The sequence below is a fragment of the Delphinus delphis genome, chromosome 16 (genome assembly GCF_949987515.2).
Source record: "Delphinus delphis chromosome 16, mDelDel1.2, whole genome shotgun sequence".
Classification (NCBI taxonomy): Eukaryota; Metazoa; Chordata; class Mammalia; order Artiodactyla; family Delphinidae; genus Delphinus; species Delphinus delphis.
Window position 1 is genome coordinate 57,953,316 of NC_082698.1, and position 21,628 is coordinate 57,974,943.

Consider the following 21,628-nt stretch of genomic DNA (forward strand, 5'->3'; position numbering starts at 1 on the left):
CAATGTGTTTCACCCTTTGAGAAACAATGAGACAATGATTTTCATTTTCTTTTGGTTAGAAGAAAGCTTCCAAGGCATTAAGAAAGGTGCCAAAAGTTAAGTGCAACTTGTGACATTCATTAATTAAGGTTCAACTGAGAGCAGCTCTGTTGTCTCAACCTGTTGGGGCTGGCCAAGTAGCATCCCAATACTAACAACAGGAAGACAGCGACTTGCATTCGGCTTTCTCGTTAGCCCAGTGGTCCTCACTGGGGGGTGACTTTTGTTCCCCAAGGGACATTGGCTATGTCTGGAGATGTTTTTCGTTGTTCTGACTGGAGGAGGTGTGGTGCTACTGGCATCTAGTGGGCAGAGGCCAGGGATGCTGCTAAACGTCCTACAATGCACGGGATGCCCCCTACACCAAAGAATCATCCAGCCTGAAATGTGAACAGTCCCCTGGTTGAGAAACCCTGTGCCTCCTGTTTAGTAAAAACAAACATATTACCAAATCTTCCTAGCAACAATACCCTTCTTCCTTCAAGCTTGCCGAAAGAGCCTGATATAACCAGGAAGAGGAGTTTTAAAAAATCATAAGATGGGCTTCCCTGGTGGCGCAGTGGTTGAGAGTCCGCCTGCCGATGCAGGGGACACGGGTTCGTGCCCCGGTCTGGGAAGATCCCACATGCCGCGGAGCGGTTGGGCCCATGAGCCATGGCCGCTGAGCCTGCGCATCCAGAGCCTGTGCTCTGGAACGGGAGAGGCCAAAACAGTGTGAGGGCCCACATACCGCAAAAAAAAAAAAAAAAAAAAAAAAATCATAAGATACAGTTGGAGTTACATGCGTTCTCTGATGAGTCTTGGGAAAAAAGTAATGGGCCCAAGACTGTCTGAGAGAGGAAGCCTGGTCCATGACAGAAACCTATGTATGACCCTCCCCTACGTTAAATTTAATGCAAAACATTACAGACAAGAATTAAAGAGAAATGTGGTTCAGAATAATAAATTTCCAGTCTGAACAACTCAGAAAAAGAGAATCCTAAAGTAAAATTGTTATCTCAGAGAAAGAAGATATCATATCTGCTGTCCAAGGAAGGCTTGCTCTGAGCATCCAGGAATGAAAGCAATGTACCAAGATGGGTAACAGAAAAGAAAATAAGTCAGGGCAATGGAAGTGCTCAACCAGAGTGACAGAATTAAGAAGGCCTGTGACCAGGCAATAACAGGAAAAAAGGCATGGCCTCCTCAAGGTACAACTGACTCAGCTAAGCTGGATCCCTGAAACTGACAATAGAACATGATGAAACAATGAAATGATATAGCGGCAAAGACCTTCTGCTACTAAATCATTTCTGAAAACACAAAATGTCTTCAAGAACACACAATGACAGACACATGGCCACAAGGGGTTCGTGTGAAGAGCAGAGTTCTCCAGGGGTGGCCATCTACCCAGATGGGGGTCGGGGGAGTCCCAACATCTGCTGGGATCTCACCAAAAGGATTATCTACCCTGCCAAGAAATGGACGGAAACACAGGTGGTTGTGTATTGAGGAGATATGCACAGCTGCTCAATTCCCTGGAAGAGTGAGCACCTGCCAGACATTGGCTGGAGCTGCTGAACAAAGCTAATTTCTCCTGCCAAAGGAAGTAGAATTTACGAAGAGCTGAGGAGACCATAAATTCACTGGCGAATATATCTGGTGCAGACAGGGATTTGGGAGAAGACAAAAAAGTTAATGTGATGGAGTAGGAATTCATCATCAATCTCAACGGTTGCTTAATATGGTTAGAAAAACATTCCAAAACATGGAGATATTTGAAAAAGCAGTCTGAATTTCAGTGCCAAAACTGAATATACTTTGTACCTTCTACGAACAAATCAGTACATAGTCAACAATTAGAAACACTAGGGTTCAGATGCTGAGTTTTTTATTTATACATGCTTACCTCAAATACTGAAAGGTCTTTCCTTCGGTAAATTTCATTTGCTGGAGGATGAAACCATCCACATTTCCTTGAGTGTCTTAACAAAATATTTTTACTTTTCATATATTTAAGACAGAATTCACACAGGTAAAGCTTTGGTAATCTGTTGAAATTTTAAAATTAAAGAATATAATCAGATTGACTATACTCCTGGGGAAAAATATTAAATATTGTTCTATTTTCTCTAAGCCATAAAAAGGCTGTATAATAGTATTTGAAAGAAGTAGTTTCAACAAAAGAAAAAGGAAAAAGAAAGCCAGTAGTAGAGTGTACAAACCTTATAGTATTTTTCAATCTAATAATATTTGCTGCCTTTACTTTGTGAACAAATAATTTGTTTCCTTAGAAATGTCCTATAGAAAGAAAGGTTTTCAGACTTGGAACTATGACTCTAAAAACAATGGCGTCCTGTCATCCATGCATATTTTTTAAATTTCAGACTTAATGTCATAATTTCAACAGTACGTGTAATCAGTGGTGTAACTATAACAATCTTTTACTCAGAGAGAAGTGAATTCATTATTTTTAAAATGATCTGTGTACTTATAAGGCAGAGAAGTCCCAGAATTTAGTTGTTTCCATTTCTTATGGATGAGGTAACTTTAAAGTTATCATCAGTACAAGGTCTAAAGGAGTAAATATAGTCAAGTCAAAAGACCTTATTTGTTCCTACCAATTCCACCGACTCTTTGAATAACATTAGACAAACAGCTTTCTCTCCTCTGCTGACTTTTTCTCCACCTTAAAAATTATACCATTTTTTACTTGTGCCCTATCATGCTTGAGTGGACATTGCTAATATTTACAAGAGAATGTTTAAAAGCACTTTCAACGTCTTTGGGGCATAAAAATGGGGAGAAGTGTTTTGGGAAGAATTAGATACAGACTCATCACAGTAATTTCAAATCTTGGATTCGTATGCAAAATTATTCAAAGCTCTTAGAACACATGATTTACAATTACCCATACAAGTAAAAGCTCTTAGGTGTTTTTCAAAAGTTTTTAAGATATTGGCTCGGTGCTTTGTGACAGCCTGGAGGGGTGGGATAGGGAGGGTGGGAGGGAGGGAGACGCATGAGGGAAGACATATGGGAACATAATGTATATGTATAACTGATTCACTTTGTTATAAAGCAGAAACTAACACACCATTGTAAAGCAATTATACCCCAATAAAGATGTTAAAAAAAAAAAAGTTTTTAAGGAACATACAGCTAAGTGATATGAGCTGGGAAAAGAAACCAAGACTCCTGACTCTTAGTTTGTCACTTAACTTCTAGAACGCCCTCCCCGTTTTCTCTGATGATTGGGCAGACACCCACGAGAAAGAGAAAAGGACGATATCTATTCTACAAGAAAAGCAAATTTGTGATTACCAGAAACTTTGCAGGCTAAAGCATTTGAGAAGATACTAATAAACTGTGCCCTGACATACCTGAAGGAAGAAATCTGTTCACAAGATACCCATTTTTAGATATATTAGTTCAAGACAATTTCACAGCTAATCTTAGTTCAAGACAAAAGAAAATTCTAGTACCATTATTTTCTCTTCATTTTTAACAAGTTAGTCACAAATGGCTCTAAAAGTCAAGATTTGGGGAAGGGTCTCTTAAGGCTACCCACGCCTACCTACTTTCTCCCATTTTTCCTTCTTTTGCTATAATTTCTCTAAAAAAACTTGACAATAAAATGCCAGAAATCAGAGATAAAAGTAACAGGCCTAATTAGGAAAACGAAAAAGGCAACTGAGAAGAAACCACCAAATGTTTTACAACAGCTAATTTTTTTTCTTGATTTGGTTTCTTACACAAACAATACTTCCCCAATTAACCAAAGAGAGAAAAAAACGATCTAAAAGTTAAAAGGCAAAATTTACAACACTTGTGTAACTAAGGAGTATAAGGCATTTACATACGACAGTGAATGCTATAAGAAGGTACTGGCAAAAGTAATAGTTTTGCAATCACTTAGACTTGACTATCAGGACAGCCCTGTGGCACATTGGTTAAGAATCCGCCTGCCAATGCAGGGGACGTGGGTTCGATCCCTGGTTCGGGAAGATCCCACATGCCTCAGAGTGACTAAGCCCGAGAGCCACAACTACTGAGCCTATGTGCTGCAACTACTGAAGTCCACACGCCTAGAGGCCGTGCTCCGCAACAAGAGAAACCACCGCAATGAGGAGCCCGTGTACCGCAACGAAAAGTAGCCCCCCGCTTGCTGCCACTACATAAAGCCCACACGCAGAAACGAAGAACCACTGCGGCCGAAAGAAAAAAAAGAATTGACTATTAAAATTTATGTCCTAAAAATCACCTAATTCCAGCTTTAGAATGTTCCTTCCTCACATATGAGACATTAAGGTTGTATACCTGCCTGGCTTATTCCATTACCTTGCATATTCCTGTGGGTAAGGCGAGGAGTACCAGGTTTGGATTTCATATTTCCCAAATTCTATTACAGAAGGGTACCGGCCACAGTCTTCTACTCCACTTTCACACTCTATTTTCTGTCAGACAGAAAGAAAACAAAATATGAGGATTTCTTCACTTACATTTTGGTTCTTTCACCAGTGGATATGAAAATCTATCAAGACCAGAACACTAATCGTAATTGTGAATTTTCATGTTGTTGAAAAAAAACATTATAGGCCCTTGTGAAATAATAATCAACTTTGTATAAGATTCATATATAAATACCCTAAGAAACAGTATTACCAAGATAGGAAATGAATACCTGTTAATACATACAAATGTCTATTGAATTAAATTTAATGATCTGCTACAATGTATTAAAACTGAGGAAATTATAAGATGATGTGGCTGTTACACACTGTCACACTGTTACAGTCCCCTGTTCCTCCACCAAGTAATAGTTAACTGGACTGTAGATAAATAATCAATTGTGAAGTTTGCAGTTTGATTCCCATCTCCTTTTACTCCCATGCAGGAGGTTAAGAACTCTGCTGGCCTGATTCACTGTGGCATTCCCTGGGTCTAGCCCAGTGCCTGACACAGACAAGAAATGTTCTTGAATGAAAACGCTAGTGTTGCCAGTTGGAAAGAAAGGCCTTGGATTTAGCAGTAACTTTCAGGTAATTGCCTGCTGTTCATCACGTCTATATATGAACGCCAGATACGGTCCCCCCAAATGGTCATATTTAAGGACTTCAAATCTCAGTGATGGCGGGGCGGGGTGGGGGGGATTTAACATTTTATCTTAGCCAAAGGAAACACTACAAAGAATGCAGAATGAGGAATGGAAATATCCAATAGCCCCGCAAGTAGAAATAAGCACAAGTATTTAGCCCAAGTGGTTGCTACAAAAAATAAAGCTTAAGAGCCTATAGATAGCCCCCTACTCCCCCAAAAAGGAAGTGAGGTGGGGGTGGGAATCTATCCATGAATATGGTGCCCTGGAAACAGAATGTGGTCTACTGACAGAAGAATTCACAATCCATAATAAATTTGTCTTTCAGAAGTCCAACAGCCTTTCCTTTCAATGTTTTGCTGACAATAAGCTATGTAGAGTTAACATGTTAAGGGAAATCATTTAAAGAAATTACTGGACGATGAAAATAAAAGTGATTACAACTGATAATGCAACACGATATTGCCTTCGCCAATGCCCAACAGTTAAAATCAGGAGACATTTTTCATATGGCTGGCCACCTGTGCTGGAAGAAACATCGATCACTTTAAAAGTGATGTTCTTCTTTTTGTGAATGATTTAAAAGGACTATTTTCTTAATTTGAGCAAAAATAATCAGAAATCTATTCCTTCACCCCTAGAAGCGTTTTTCAAAATCTGCCTCAATAACTGCTACTCTGGCCTATTCTGTGAGACCACCTGAGCCATTACTAACTTTTAAGAGTGGAGACAACACTATATAAAATGATTACTTTCGAATGTAGAGTCAACAGAAATGATGGTAACAGTTAAAGAACCACAAAAGATTTTGAGGGGGATGCTTTATAAAATCAAGGCAGTTAATTTCATAGTACTCATATATAAAGGTCACGTATTATCCTCATTACTAGAATGCAGTATCCTGGCCTTACCTCCCAAGACAGTTCCTGGGCCTGCTTAAAAACATCCAAATCCTCTTCAGTAACGGTATCCTTGTTTCCAATCACATTTATATCTGTACTTTCTTGTTTGATGCTTATTTTGATTTCTGTATCTGTCATTTAAAACCAGCAGAAAGTGTATTCACTGACTTGCATCATGAATAACCACCATATAATTACCAAAATGGCACCAAATTACCAAAGTGGGCAAATATGGATTTTTTTTAAAGCTTTATTAGCTTTTACATCTAAGCACTGCTCACAGATCCAGCAGTACCTTTTCCCTGATGTACCCAAATTGTTATTTGAATCATTGCTGTTGTCATCTTTTTATAGCTTCAACAAATAAATGACGGAAAGAGCGAGCAATACAAAGCAAAATCATACTTTTCAACCAAGATTAGAAGGCATATCAATGTCTAGGTATAGAATTCCCATGATCACGTTTGAGATAATAAAATCTACCACTTTGTCCAAATGACACATTTTTGGCTTTTGTTTCATAAAGGGTAGCAAATGTAACGGGCCAATTTGTTAAATGAATTCATGAAATCAGTTTTCTCCCTGAGGTGAGTACACACACAGACACACTCACATCCAAAAGCACACTTCACAGAGTCACAGATCAGGCTTTGTTGAGAAGGAAGCAGGATGAACTTTGTCATGAGAAAGCAATGGACAGAGGGAGACGAGGAGCTGATGTCCCCGCTGCCGGAAGCACGGACAGCACATGGCCACGCAGCGCTGTGGCTGAAGAGGTAGCACGGGGAGGAACATGGCAGAGGCGTTAACAGTGGCTACTCATGCGGGACTACAAAGCCATAAGCAATGCTACGGACGCATCTGGGGGGGTCCTAGTGTCACTACAAATGGAAATAAGTCATAAAAAGTGGGAGAGTATTAGTTGGAAAAACAACATTTTGGAAGTTTAGTCAGCATTAGAAAAAGGTCAAAGTTTCACTGCTTCTGTATGAAAGTGAAGTGAGAACAAGAGAAATAGCTAAGACCTATGTGACAAATAGGAATTGACTGATTCTTTTTTTGGGGGGGGTTGGGGAGAAAGGGACGGGACGCAGGTTTGGTTGGAGCTTTGACCTTTTGCTTACCATCATCCTGATCAGGTTTAATCCTTCCGTCTGTCAAGCTCCCCTTCCCTGGTGAGGGGGTCCCCATCTGAGGGGTCACTTTATATTTTAACCTGCCTAGCATCCTGTGCTTTTTAAGGAAAGTTGTTCGCTTGAAGTGAGCAATTGCTTTAAAAATACGTCCTCTAGCCATCCCCCAGCTAGAGGAGGAGGGGTGAGAAATAAATCTACTTCTAATATCTCTTTTTCCAAAGAAATGGGCTTTTGATTTTGCCGTGGAAGGGAATTCGATTTTACGACGCATACGTTTAGGTGGTGCATAACTTGGGTGTCCCTTTTGGCGAGACTGTCCCTGAGTGGTATAGATATGAGAGAGCCCATCAAAGAGTGCCTTCAGCTGGCTGTTATTAGTGAGACTGCTAAAGGAGGGCACACTGGACTGGCTGGAAGAACTCTGGGGAGAGGTAGAAGAAACAGAAGTGCTGGACTTTTGTGAACTGGGGCTCTGACCAGAGATGGGGGTTGCAGGTGGGAGTGAAGAAGGTGGAGGTTTTAGCTTTTGTGTGGTACCTGGAGCCAACACATGAGAAGTGCATGACTGTTTCTGAGAGACCTTTTTCCTTGGACGATAGTGCTTTGAAAAGTCTATTATTTCACCTCGTGATCTGCGACCATCAGGTGATGGTGTAAAAAACTTAGTAAGGCCATCAATGAGCCCTTTGGTTTTCTTGTTAACTTTAAGTGTAGAGGCAGAAATGTAGGTGGAGGTGGTGGTGATTTTGGTGGTGGCACCAGGCCGAGTGGGGTCTGTAACAGCCAATCTGCTGCTTGAGTCCTTCCCAGATGCAGCATGACCAGATGAAGGTGTGGTACAGACTTTAGTCTTTTGACCCCTACCAGGTGACCCCCTTCCTGTGAATGCATTCATGGATCCTTCATCACTGGTTACAGACCTAGGCAAAAATTTAGAGAATAGTATCAGCATTTAATAATAGAATTATAAAGGTATCTAACACAAGTTTATAGCAACTAGATGCATTCAATGTGCTTAAACTTAAGAAACTGAATTGCAACCCTAAGCGCTGCTTGTGTGTGTGTGCCTCCACCTAGGTGTTTCTCTGTTGAAACAGGTTGTAGCCCCTACACTGGCATGTCATGATTCTCCCAGGGCCCATCCAACAGGTACTGGAAAAATCATGTGGAACCAAGGGCAATATGGATAAGAACATTTTTGAAGAGACTAAAAGATCACCCAATGCTTTTAAATAAAAATGTGACCCCTTGTGTCGTCACAAGTAATTATGATTTCCTGAAATGTCTTTTTTAAAGTATTAAAGGAAATAAGTCATAAGTATTATCTAGAAGCAAAAGAAGAAGCTTATCTAATCTCTAGTTAGAAGTAATTTTAGCTCAAATGGAAAATTTATATAAATAGAATTTGGTTACATCTATAAATTAGTACATCTTTTTTTTTTTTTAAAGAAAACATTAAAAGATTTCCACTTAGCACTTTATGCTTAGGATGATAAGATAACCAATAATACTCTCTAAGTAGAGGAGACAATTAATTACAGCATAAAATACTGCTGAAAAAAGGACAACAATAGCAAAAAACTGAAGAAATGATTAAAGAAAAGCTACAGCGGGTCAGACATGACATGGAAAGTCTGGTGAAGAAGCAGCACATTTACCATGGTCATTATCAGACACTTGGCATCAGAATCTTTATACACTGGTTCTGACTGCTGTTTCAGTTCATTTGATGCTGGTTCTGCCCATACAGCTGTGTGGTCAATGGAGACCGGAGGTCACTCCCCTAGCACAGCTGCTTACAGGAATGGCAGCTGCCTGTCCTCACCTCAGGCTAGGGCTTGGAAAGCTACCCATTTTGCAGCAGAATTTTATTCAACAGAAACATTTGCATGTGAATTATGGCAGTGCTGGGGCCCAAGAATGGAGCTTAAAAATTATCAACTGAGCTGAAGGCTAGTAATGATGAAATGGAAGCCTGAAAATGATATGATCTTGAATTGTAAAAATATCTTAAATAATTACAAATAGAAGAGCATAGCTTAGTGGTCATCCTATACACAGAGATTTAATGAATAATTCTGGCAGTCAGCTAAAGGGGAGGCTGGCGCAGATCAACAGAGTGAGCTACTAGGCTCATCCGAAGCAGCTCAACCGCCAGGAGCTTCACCCAATGCCACCGAGTCAGCCAAATCAGGTTAGAGCTAGAGATCTCTAGTGTCACAGTGAGAGTTACCAATAAACTACTCATCCAGGCTAAAATGTTTCACATCAGAATGCTACATTTGGACTATATCTGGAATCAATTGTCCAGAAAGGATAATACGTTTATAAAGCATGTAAAAAGGAAAACTCCCTAGACTGTCTTAAAAATTCCTAAGCTCAAAGGACAATTTTGGACAAACAAAAAGTTAGGATTGGTGCCAGATGCAATTTTCAGCTGTGTCCTTTGTTTAGAAAGTTATATCCTAATTTGGTTTTCTTAATTGGGCCCTGAGGATACAGTCCCATTTCGGGAAAAATGCTTACACTGGACGAATGCAAAAACATATAATTTCTACTTCAAGAGATGCTAATATGAAAGATTTTATTCATGAATAGGTTTCATGTTTGCCTCTAGAAATGAACACAAATTCCATATTAAGATGTCCACCAGTTAGAAGGTTTTCATAACGTTTCATAGAACACTTTAGAAAGGAGCATGCATTTTTCTATTTCTCCTTTGGGAGGTAAAGGTGCGGGAGAATACTGTTTTTCTGAGAGCAGGTAATAAAGTGAATTGCTTCAGATAAAATGGGGGGGGGGGGAGAGTAAGCAAGTAAATTAGACACCTGGTGTTTCTTCACTGTGTGTGCAGAGCTCTATTCATTTCTACATCACAGTGACCCTTTCACTAAGCCTAAAGAGAAGGGCAACGGTCTTATTGATAGAGCTGCTTCAGATATGCAAGTCTACTGATTTCATTTCTAAACATCTTACCTAATGCTGATAGTCAGTCAGTTCTATACTCTATATAGGTTAAAAAAAAATACATCCACTTCTCCTCTTATCTTTTCTCTACTTCTCCAAGTAACTCCTACTAAATGTTCTACTTGGCTTTAAAGGCATCTATGTGGCAACAGGCTAGAGGAAATGGGGCTATCATAGTAGAACTGCAGGCTACTGCAAATATATTATTTTGTCTGTATGTTTGCACACATGTGCACATACCAAATGGTCTTGTCTAACTCTTTGGAGGCAAATTAGGACAGTAGTTTGCAGGTTTCTTAGAAGCTCCTATTTCAGAAAAGGGATCTTAAAAAGTTGTAATACTAAATTAGCACCAGAAAAGAGAAGTATTTTTCTAAAACGTTATCTGGGGTAACAAAAGAGAGTCACTAGAGATGTGAACAAATCCCTCTCTTGTTTTAAAAACCCCCAGAAAAAATATTCATGTAAGTAAGCTCTTCTAATGTTCAGCCAATAATAAAGTAGACAGAAAAACTGTTTCCAATTCTTACATTCTGCTTCTATCCTGCTGCTTGAAAAATGTCACTTAGCATCACAGATACTGCCAACAGAAGACCCCGAAATGCCAACTGTAATTTAAAATGTTATTTTCAAAAAAATTTCCACAGCTTATGCAAAAGGAGAAATATTCCTCATCCCTTGAGTTTGTAAAAATGATACTAAAAAGATAATGGAATCTAAGGGGGTTACAATCAACTATATCTTAAAGCACAACATTAAAGATTTCTTTTGATAAGATCTCAACCTACAACAATCGTTGCTTTAATTTATTTTTCGGTCGTCCAATGGGTTTTGCATATCGTCGTTTTATTTGTGCAGCTTTCTCATGAAGTAGTTTTCTTCCCTTTTTCTTTGGTCTGCAGACTTGGCAAATCCACATCCCTGAATTAATATATATATGAGAAAAATATTTTAATGTTTGATTTTAGGAGAGAGATTAAATATAAACTGCAGCTGTAATAAGCTGCCCAAGGATGCCTGTATGCAGAAATTGACCCTAGAAGATGGATCACTCCCTTCTGTCATTCTCCTCAGGAAGCTGTCATTAAAGGTCAATTTCCCCAGGGTCAAGGTGCTGAGAGCAGAGGGCTGACCCATCTCAGAACTCTTCCAATAAGGCTTTTCCCAACATGTCACCAAGCTTCCCTAGACCATGTAAACACACATGAAAACCCAATCTTGTCATATTATATATCTTTTGATTTGAGGGAGACATTTTCAAGTCAATTGTTTTTTTGAAATTTCTGGGAAAAAAGTATTTGTTTTGTCTCTTTTTGAAAATTTTCTAACTAAATTATAAGATATAGTTTTTAAAATTAAAACTTAAAATGTTTAAGTACTATGGAGCTACAATAATTAAAACTATGCACCTGGCATATGGAAGCAGATCAATGGATAAGAACTGAAAGGCCAGAACAACTGAAAAGTTTAGCATATCATGAAGGTTGTATTTCAAATCAGTGGGGAAAGGATGAAACGATTGAGTAAAGGGTGATAGAACATACAGCTGTCTATCTGGAAGGAAAATAATTATTTCCTATCTTTTATAAACACAAATTCTAGGCAGATGAATATTATATGGCAAAATTAAATGTTACAAGCACCAGGAAAACTATGTGGATATTAATATAATCTAAGCATGACTGACATGTAAGACTGAAGCCATAAAGAAAGAGATTCATGGATTTGACTACATAAAAATATAAAGAGCTTCTGCAAATCAGTAAGAAAAAAGTGAAAACCCCAATGAAAAATGATTAATGAATAAAAACAGGTACTTTACAAGATGATATACAAACAACCAATAATCAAACACAAAAAAGTTCAATTTCATTATTTAAAGAAAAAAATCATCAGACATCTTTTTTCTGTTATCTAATTGGTAAAAATTTTAAATAAAAACACTGTATTACATTGAATCTAAGATACCACTGACTATAAGATGCATCTGATTTCAAAGATGTTAAAATGTTTTTTAAAAAAGTGTGTCTTAGATTCAACGAAATATAGTAATAGTGAGTGCTGGTCATTTATACAGGGAAACAGGTATTCTCATACACTGGTGGTTGGTCTGAAAACTGATACAACCTTTCATGTACACAGTCTTTGATCCAGCAATTCCTCCCGGAGGAATTTATCTTAAGGCAATAATTGTGGATGGAAAAAATTGGAAACACTTGTAATATCCACAATAGGGGATTGGTTAAATAAGTTATTCTTTTCTTTACATGGGGTTGCAAAATCAATTATGTTCAGGAACCACCCAGGTATAATATATATGACTGAAGCAAGCTGAAATGTAAGGCAACAGGTTGCAGTGAGACTGAGGCAGAATGGGGCACTGACAATTCAAATGCAAAATTTAAAAAATATTGCACCAGCTCTTCTGTAACGCAGTTAAGAGAAGTCTTTAAAAAATATATAGAGAGATACAGATAGATAGATGATAGATAGATAGATAACCAACAAAACATTTCTGTGGCCCACAGTCACCAGGTTTGTAACCCCTGCTCTATGTACTATGGAGTTCTACACACTTATTAAAAAGTATGTTTAGGAGAACATTTAATGATGTGGGAATGTGAAAAGCTATTGTTAAGAGGGAAAAACCATAAACATGTACAGACTGTTCCATTTCTTTTTAAAGGGGTGGGTGGGGGCAGGGAAGGAATTTCTAACTGATTGTTCTTATTCCTTTTTGCCAATCTATATTTTCTACATCTTTCACAATGAAAATGTATAAATTTTGTAATAAGAAAGCAAAGTTATTTTTAATGTTTAATATATTATCATATGAGAAAAAGAAGGCTGAGCTTGGCTGACTACCCGATAAACAGAAAAGAAAATCCATATTCTATATGGATATATCCATGTAAGATAGTTCAGATCCTCATGTTCAAAATTATCAACTAATGGCCAAGAAAATGGTGATGGCTCCTGTCATAGGACTTTTCTGGAGTCATCATTATCACCATCATTGAAAATAGGTAATTTCTTACCTCTGAACATTGTACTGAATAACATGGAGAGTACTCTAAACTTTTGACCTACCTAATCTAAACTTATTCTAATAGGGGAGTGGTTTCAGGACAGGAATGGTCTTTTTAGTCCTGTGGATGAATTAGAGTATTTATCATATACATTACCCCCAAACTCAATGCTCTTACACTTCTCTGCTCACAACCTGTACTAAACCCTCAAGTATAGGGAAGGTAGGAGGGATGAAAAAAATGCTTAAGGAACCTGTATACTTCTGAGCTGTCAGACATTAGGACAAGGCTAATGTGTACACAATAAAACACATTTTTAAATATGGTTTAAAATTTCACCTTTTGGCATTCTGGAAAGTGGGGGATCACAGCACTCCATATGGAATCCTCTATCGCAGGAGTCACAGAAAAGCATATTATCCTGCAATATAACATATTAGAGACTAATTGAGACTGAAATCAACTGTAAAAGGCCACAAATTCTTATGTTATCCAATTAACAAAAATAAAATATAAGGAAGGAGCACCACGATCCCTGTTGAAATGTATTTAAACATTTAAAAATAGCAACAATCTATAAAAATGAAAAACCTTAACACTGAAAACTAACAATTTACCTGGAGACAGACTACTGAGAGCCATACTTACTGCATTTTTGCCTTGGATTCTACATGCACTGCATGTCTTGCATTCGATGCACTGCCACCTTAAGGCCTTTACGTTTGTTGTTAATTCAGGACAAAATTTCAAACAGGATGGGTGTCCTATAAGAATAAAAAGCAAATTGCTTTATGGGACTGGTGCCTTCAATTTTTTAAACTCCCGTTCCCTAATATTTAATAGATGGTGATGATGCCAGCCAAAGAACCTTAGGAACCTGAAAGTACAAAAAGATCAAAGAGGGAATTCCCTGGCAGTCTAATGGTTAGAACTCCGAGCTTCCATTGCAGGGGGCACAGGTTCGATTCCTGGTTGGGGAACTAAGATCCCCCGCAAGCTGCATAGTGAGGCCAGAAAACAAACAAAAAACCATATCAAAAAAAAAAAATATATATATATATCAAAGAATCCAAATTACACTTTCCTTTCTGTCTCCCCCGCCCCACCCCCATATGTGAGAGAGTGACTGTACAAATGTTTTCCCTAAGAGAAATTTGGAAAATTTACGCCAATTCTAATCACAAGTGTTGGAGAACTTGAAGATAACGTATGCTCAAGATCATGTTCTCATGCCTGTGCCTTCTGTTAAATCTCTTGACCTCGCCCTCTTCATCGATCACCATGTACTCCGAAGTTTTCTGGCTTGCCAGCCTGCGAGGAGAGTGCCGAAGTTCAAACAATTCCTGCTCTCTGAGTATAATGAAATCTTAAAACAACAGTTAACTAACTAAAAATCTGCGGCTGCTTAACATAATACAACAAACAAATGGAAAAAAGAAAAAAAAATCCAATAGCATACAAAGAATGTCCCATTGCTGGGATACACAAAGAAGAAACTATTGCCATCTTGCCCCTGGGACGCTGAACTTAAAATCTGTAAGTAGGAGTAGAAACAGTGAATTTGGAAGTTGCAAGATCCAGGCTAAATGGAATATGCCAAGAAACATACCCTTAGCAAGTGTTCCCCCATTTTTCTGAGTGTTCAGCTTTTCTGCACTGTTTTGTTTGTTTGTTTGTTTGTGGTTTTTTTGCGGTATGTGGGCCTCTCACTGTTGTGGCCTCTCCCATTGCGGAGCACAGGCTCCGAACGCACAGGCTCAGAGGCCATCTGCACTGTTTTGGACACACTTTTCATCTAGCAGCTCTCACCTCACAGAGGAAAACTGGAGACCCGGAGGGGCAACGCCATTCAAGGAAGCCAGCCAGGCTACACTGAATAATAGATTGCTCCAAAAGGTTTGGGGAGTGTGAGCCTAGACTCTTTGGAAGGCAGTTCAGTTTAAAATTTGATGGTCTTTTATCACATAAACCTAAGATCTCCAAATTTGATTTTACTTTTCTAAATCTGGTCTTAAAACAGTAAGAACGTTAGTAAATTCCATGTGAAAGAACTTATTACCAAGCTGCAAAAGAAACCTGAGGGGTAATAAAAAAAAAAAAAAGCAGATCCTGAAATTTCAAAACTGTTTTATAATTTCCTGACTTTGGCAGGCTCATTGTTTAAATATGTAGTTTGGGTTGCTGCCAAAAAGGTCCTCCTCCCTAAAGCTTAACAGGTGCTTCATGAAATTCCACCCACCAGGAGACTTGGCTTTTTGAAGTAAAAACATTCAAAATCAATCATCAATACTGTTAATAAAAGCACACTATTCCTGAGTTAAAAAAAAAATCTAAACATCTGTATTTAAGATGTTGAGCAAATAAAATGTTGTCATAGGATTACGACCTCAGGCAGGAGAGACACCCAGGCAGATGCATTTAACCTATGACACTATTCTTTTACAAGGGCTTCTCTCATTCAAATGAATGTGGGGGGGAAGAGTTTAAATATATAAAAATGGTTATCAATCACCTCTGTCTGCTCAGGAACAGCAAAGACAGCTTGCTTTTTGACTTTAAGAAGTACACTCTGAAGGGGGAGGGGAAGTTCTACTTTGATCAGGTTTTTCCCCTCCCCTTAGGTAGTAAGGGGGGTAAAAACTCAAGTTTTAAAGAACAGCAATTTAAATTCCACCCTTAAAATGGGTCCCATCAGCTTAAAAGTATACCATTTACTTCTCTTTTTTTCTCCCTTTTTATTACTTCCTGTAAGTCATACATCACTAGCACATATGACCTCAATTTCATGCACTAAATTTTTCTCTACATCAAAATCTGCTTTTGTACTTTATAGCTCAATATCCAGCAACTAAGGTAATTCACATCATATTATATAGCTCAGTATTTATTCTCGCAGATATCCTATGAAAAATACTTTTTAATAATTAATTGTACATTTTGAAAGTTAATGGATTTCAGCCACTTTTAATCAAGAGCAAGGAATATGTTTCCTCTTATTGCTTTCTCTCAAAGTAATATTATATCTCAACTACTATCACTTAAGCTACCCTATCAAATTCTAAAATCTTCAGCCTATCTTTTCTTTAGGCAGCAATCTTACCTTTATTTAGCTCAAGAGAATTGGCCATAGATCCCTTCCAGCTCTAAATTTCTATGATTCTGTAAAGGATGCTGAGAGATGAAGAAACATTTCCTCTTTACTTTCTCCCGGCCAACTTTAAAATAACACAAAAGACTGTAACTGAATCTTGACATACTACTACACAATCTATAATAATTAGATAAAGGACAACAATACTATTGATAATGCAAGTCCTTACCTCCCATTTAGCCATTCCATAAATTCAACAGTTCCCCCTAAAATTTGGGTTCTCTCTGATGACACAATTCAGGGCGGTTTACCCTTCTGGAGTTTGTTTTATTTTTGTGGTTTGCAATTTATCTGATTTGAGAACATAATATATATATTCATTCACTCATTCATTCCTATTACCAGCACATACTAAGCACTGGTAGCTTATAACAGTTTTATCTAGCAAAACCAGAGGCGTATTGTTTAAAATTAAACAAGTACCAGTGAGACCACAAACCAGTAGAAATGATTTTTGGAGTAAGTACTATGGGAGAAAAAAAAACATGGGCTCTGTAGTAGACAGAATAATGCCCCCCAAAGATATCTATACCGTAATCCCTATAACTTGCCAATATAGTACCTGACATGGCAAAAGGGGCTTTGCAGACGTGACTAAGGGTACAGGCCTTGAGATGGGGAGACTATCCTGAATTATCTAGGTAGGCCCAATCTAATCACGAGTACTTAAAAGCAGAGAATCTTCCAGCTGGGTTAGTAAGATGAGATGAAACGAGGAGGAGGAGAGGTTCAAAATAGCAGAAGGACTCCACCCAGTGTGGGGGAAGCCACACACAAGCCAAGGAATATGGGTGTCCATTAGAAGCAGGGAATGCCGTTCACCTGACAGCAAGAAAATGGGGATCTCGGTCCTGCATACGCAAGGAACTGAATTCTGTCAACAATTTTGTGGCAACGTGTTATAGCAGCAACGGAAAACTATGAAAGATTCAAGACACTCGGTCCCTCGGATTGGCTATCTGACCAACCATCTGTCCATCTGAGACACAGTGAGGAAAAAGACAGACATTTCAGATCACACAGTCCACCAGGAAAGACAACCATTAGACAAGAATTAGGATGGGGTGGCTTGGAGATATGGGTAAATCTAGCAGGAGGTTAGAGGCAGGCCTTCCTAAAGAAGAGACCCAAAGGATGAGTGGGAACAGATGGGACCAGAGGGGGGAGCAGGGTGGGAGAGGACGGCATGTGCAGAGGGAGAGGAGAACACGGTGACATTCAAGAAGAGGAAAGAGGTTTGATATAACTAGTGTGAAGGGGATGGTGATGTGCAAAGGGGTCAACAGGAGCCCAATCCAGAAGAGTGTTTTGGGCTTGGATTTTTCCTAAGGTTAACTGGAGGACACTAAAAAATTCTGTAATTAGATTTACAATTTTAAAAAGTAACTTAGGCTTAAGTATGGAAAATGGATAAGGGGAAAGAGGGTAAATATTAAAGTTAGGTTATTACAATAGCAGCTCTGAGCAGGTCTGGTGCGGGTTATGGATATACTGAGGATGTAGGATACATATTAGGACATAAAACCAATGCATTTTTGGTGATTTCTTGCTATGAGAGAATAGGATAGAGGAGGGCTTGTAGAACTGAATGAGTAGCTGGTGGGATGCCATTTGCTGAAACGGGAAATCCCTGAGGAGAAGCAGGATGTTGTCTGTTTGCTAAGATTTCTTTTTTTATTGTGGTGGTTGTATTTTGGGGGGAAGGAGCAGTGTAAGGTTCATCAGCTGCTTTGGATATTATCTCTGAGGAGCCTGCAGGGTGTCAAGTGGAGAAGTTCTGGAGGCATTTTTATCTAATGGTCTGGAACTCAAGAGAAGCTATGAAGCACAGTGAGGAAACACAGGGCCAAGGACAGAATCCTGAAGAAACTATGAGGGGATGAAGAGAGGCCAAGGAGCTCACAAAAGATCTGAAAGAAGTGGTAGAGAGAAAACACAGAGAATATGAAATCACGGAAGCCAAAGGATGAGAACATTTCAAGGAAAAATATTCTCAACAAGTCAAGTATGGCTGAGAGGAATATCTGGTGTGGACTGAAAGATGTCCATTAGATTGTGACCAAAACTTAGAAGGCACCTTTAGATTTTGCTACATGGAGGTCACTGTTAATCATACCAGCATAAGTTTAGTGAAGTAACAGGCCTGAACAAGGCTTCTGCTTCCTGTTACTCTGCTTGGATGGTCAATCCAGCTTTGGGCTTGTGGAGGGTGGGGCTCACCAACCCTTCCTCCTCCATCCCTGTCTATTCCTCTTTGGAGTCCATCTTGAGGTTTCTTTCTAGTCAAGGGTCTCCTTCCAAACCTAATTATTTCTGTATCTACTCAGTGTGAAACTGGATGACTAACCAACAAATCCCTGGGGCATTTTCTCACAGTAACCTTAAGAAACTAGTGATTTTAAAAATACACACACACACACACACACACACACACACACACACACACACACTATACACACACTGGTATACCCGTATATTACACCAACAAGCTCAGTCTGGGAACAGAAGGCAGGCAAGTTTTGTTTAGGGCTAACATACAAATAAAGACGAGCCCAGGAGAGACTTCAGGTCTCCTGAGAGTGGGCTGACATTGGACCCTGTGGCTCTGGCTCCCTTTACTGTACAAAGGTGATATTCCATCTCTCCCAGCTGCATCACAGCAGCCTTGCTGTCTCCAGTGTCAATGAGCTTCCACTTAGAATGATGCTATAATTTTGAACTGTGCACTTATCTTAGATTTGCTAATTTGAAAACACACATGCACACAACTCATCTGTAAGTAAGATTTAACCACCCAGCAATCTGAGCAGCAGACACAAAATTTCATTTGGTATAATATCTAATACTTATGTGAAGCTAATTAGAGATAATTTGGTCTTAATGAGGCAAAGAGAATATAACAGTGTTAATTTCAAAGTAGGCTGATCCATGAAAGTCAAGTAAAATCACTTCCTAGTCCCAACATTTCCATAGACCTGAAGACTACGTAATGAGTCCCACATTCATTTTAGTGCTTCGAATAATCTTTCATCTTTGGGTAATGTTTTATAGTTACTGATAATCTTCATAGCATTATCTCACTGGATCCTCACAACAGCCCTGTGGATGTGGGGTGCAGACGTCACCCTCTGAATTTCACAGATGTCTAAAGTTACAGTTCCATAGCCAGCAAGCAAAGAGGACTGGAACACCACATTTGGGTCTCCTTGTACTATGTACCTCATGTAAATGTCACTTCACATTTTTACTACCTGCAAACTTGAATTATTTTTTTCAAAAGAACTTCCAGCAGGGAAAGCATAGTTAAAGAATATACTGCCCATTTGCAGCACTGAGCCATCTTTAAAAACACAGAAATTTCTAATTGGCTTTACTTTATGATGTAAGCAGAAGGAAACACTTATTACTCAGGTCTATGAAATCTAAGCAGAGTCTAAATGTGATATCATACAAATGGTACTTCAGATAGAGGTGACTAAAAACCTACAGGAACATATGGGAAACACATTTAAGAGTGATCCTCCTTATGGGCTGCCATCTATATTTCCTTTTTTGGGTTTTATACTGCTATGGGTATTTTTTTCACAGAAACATCTTACATTAGGGATTCCTTTGATCATTACAAACAGTCTCAATGCAATCCCAGAACCAGTGGACTCTCTTGAGTGTGAGACAGTGGCCACTTCCATGAGGCCAACCAGGGCTACCAGCCACTCTGTAATTCCCACTTCTGAAACTGAACTGGACCATGACAATGGGGATCTCACCATTACTGGAGGACACCATTGAGCCAGCGGTGTCTAGCCTATTTTATTCTTTTTCCCTTATAATCACCAACGTGTCACAACAGAGCATTATAACTACAAAATCCCTCCAAGCTCTCTAAGAAGAACCATATTTTATTTTGGTCCTTCTATTTCAAGACTAGCAAATTGCAAAGTCCACTCATATACCAAATGAAGTAAATGTCTACAGTGCATCTCCCTGAGTTTGGAAAAAAAATTTTTTTGGGGGGGAGAAACTAAACTAGCTAAATCCAGACTGGCACAGTACACTCAAGGGAAGATTAAGTGAACCTTAACACTAGAGCCAGATCACACTGTGGAGTCCAGAGAAGTACTCTGAGCCTGTCCTCTACCCTAAACAAAGGGACATGATGACCCCAGGGCTTGAATTTCTGCCACGACCCATATCTCAACTCCAAAGCCTCTAGCTCATTCTACCTGAAGGGAGGAGGCTCACAAAACGACTCTGGATAGAAGCCTTCTAGATAGCATCCGCAATCCATTCTTCTCCATTTGTTAACACATTCTTGGCCGGAGACATATTTCGGCCACAGGCGTTAGTTTCTGCAAAAATCCCCCAGTCAATAATGTGTTAAAAAAGAAAATAAGAGATCATTTTTGAAAAGAGAAAACATAACACTACACCTATACACCCTGGAAAAGTAAGAAACTTCAGGGGGAAAAATATTTCAGTGACCTCCAAGTATAAAGGAAATCAAACCTCTCCTTTGGCAGGTCTTCCATCTGGGAAAGACGAAGGGAGATTGGTTACATCAGAAAATCTAAGATCTACCTGTTTAGAATTACAAGCCTTTATACCCTGTGAAAGAGGCCTTGAAGTTATGATCTAGGAGATAATGATCTCTTATCAGCTCAAGTAAGTGTATCACCAGAGGTAAGGAAATATATGAAGGGAACTTTTCTTTCCAGATTTAAGTATGTCTTTAATCTGTCTAGGCCCCCAGACAAATAGATACTCAAGAAATGAAACAGTTAAGGGTGTTTTTAAAGTACCACCTTAAAAATCACAAAGGGTAAACCCTAGACAAGAGAACACCACTAAATTTATCAGGCAGTTACACAAAACAATAATTCATTCAGAATGAGCCTCGTGGGAAAACCCAAAAGATAACTACAGAGTCAGAACTGATGAGTGAGGCACTACCTCACCAGGATAAAACAAGGAGATTGCAGGAGTGAAATTTATTAACCTGAACATACAGATAATGTTTCCATGCCCTTTTGTCACTAGCTATGATACCATGGGCAGGTGAAAGAGTTTTAATGAATCTGTAAAGCCCATCTAAAGATTGTCAGAAAGCATTTCTCAAGCAGAGTTTGAAATGTCTTATTTCCAAGGCTCTCTCCTCTTAGTCAGGTTCTGAGAGCTGCAGAACCACTCAGGGCCTATCAAGTTAAACCTTCACAGGAGGAGGAAGAATCATCACACAACAGTGCCATTCGTCAGTGTCAAACATTTCCTCTATCTAACCAACAAGCAGCTGTCATAAATGATAAGATTTTAAATTACTTGCAGCAATC

General features: G+C 38.9%; 1 protein-coding gene across 1 annotated transcript in view; it reads right to left on the reverse strand.

The window, feature by feature from the left end:
* Positions 1-21,628, reverse strand: part of KAT6B (lysine acetyltransferase 6B) — a 180,131-nt gene that overhangs the window by 42,853 nt on the left and 115,650 nt on the right. The window contains 9 exon segments of the mRNA XM_060034750.1: positions 1,928-2,069; positions 4,360-4,475; positions 6,028-6,149; positions 7,143-7,451; positions 7,454-7,487; positions 7,489-8,074; positions 10,910-11,042; positions 13,490-13,571; positions 13,799-13,914. Coding sequence (XP_059890733.1) covers positions 1,928-2,069; positions 4,360-4,475; positions 6,028-6,149; positions 7,143-7,451; positions 7,454-7,487; positions 7,489-8,074; positions 10,910-11,042; positions 13,490-13,571; positions 13,799-13,914 — 1,640 coding nt within the window.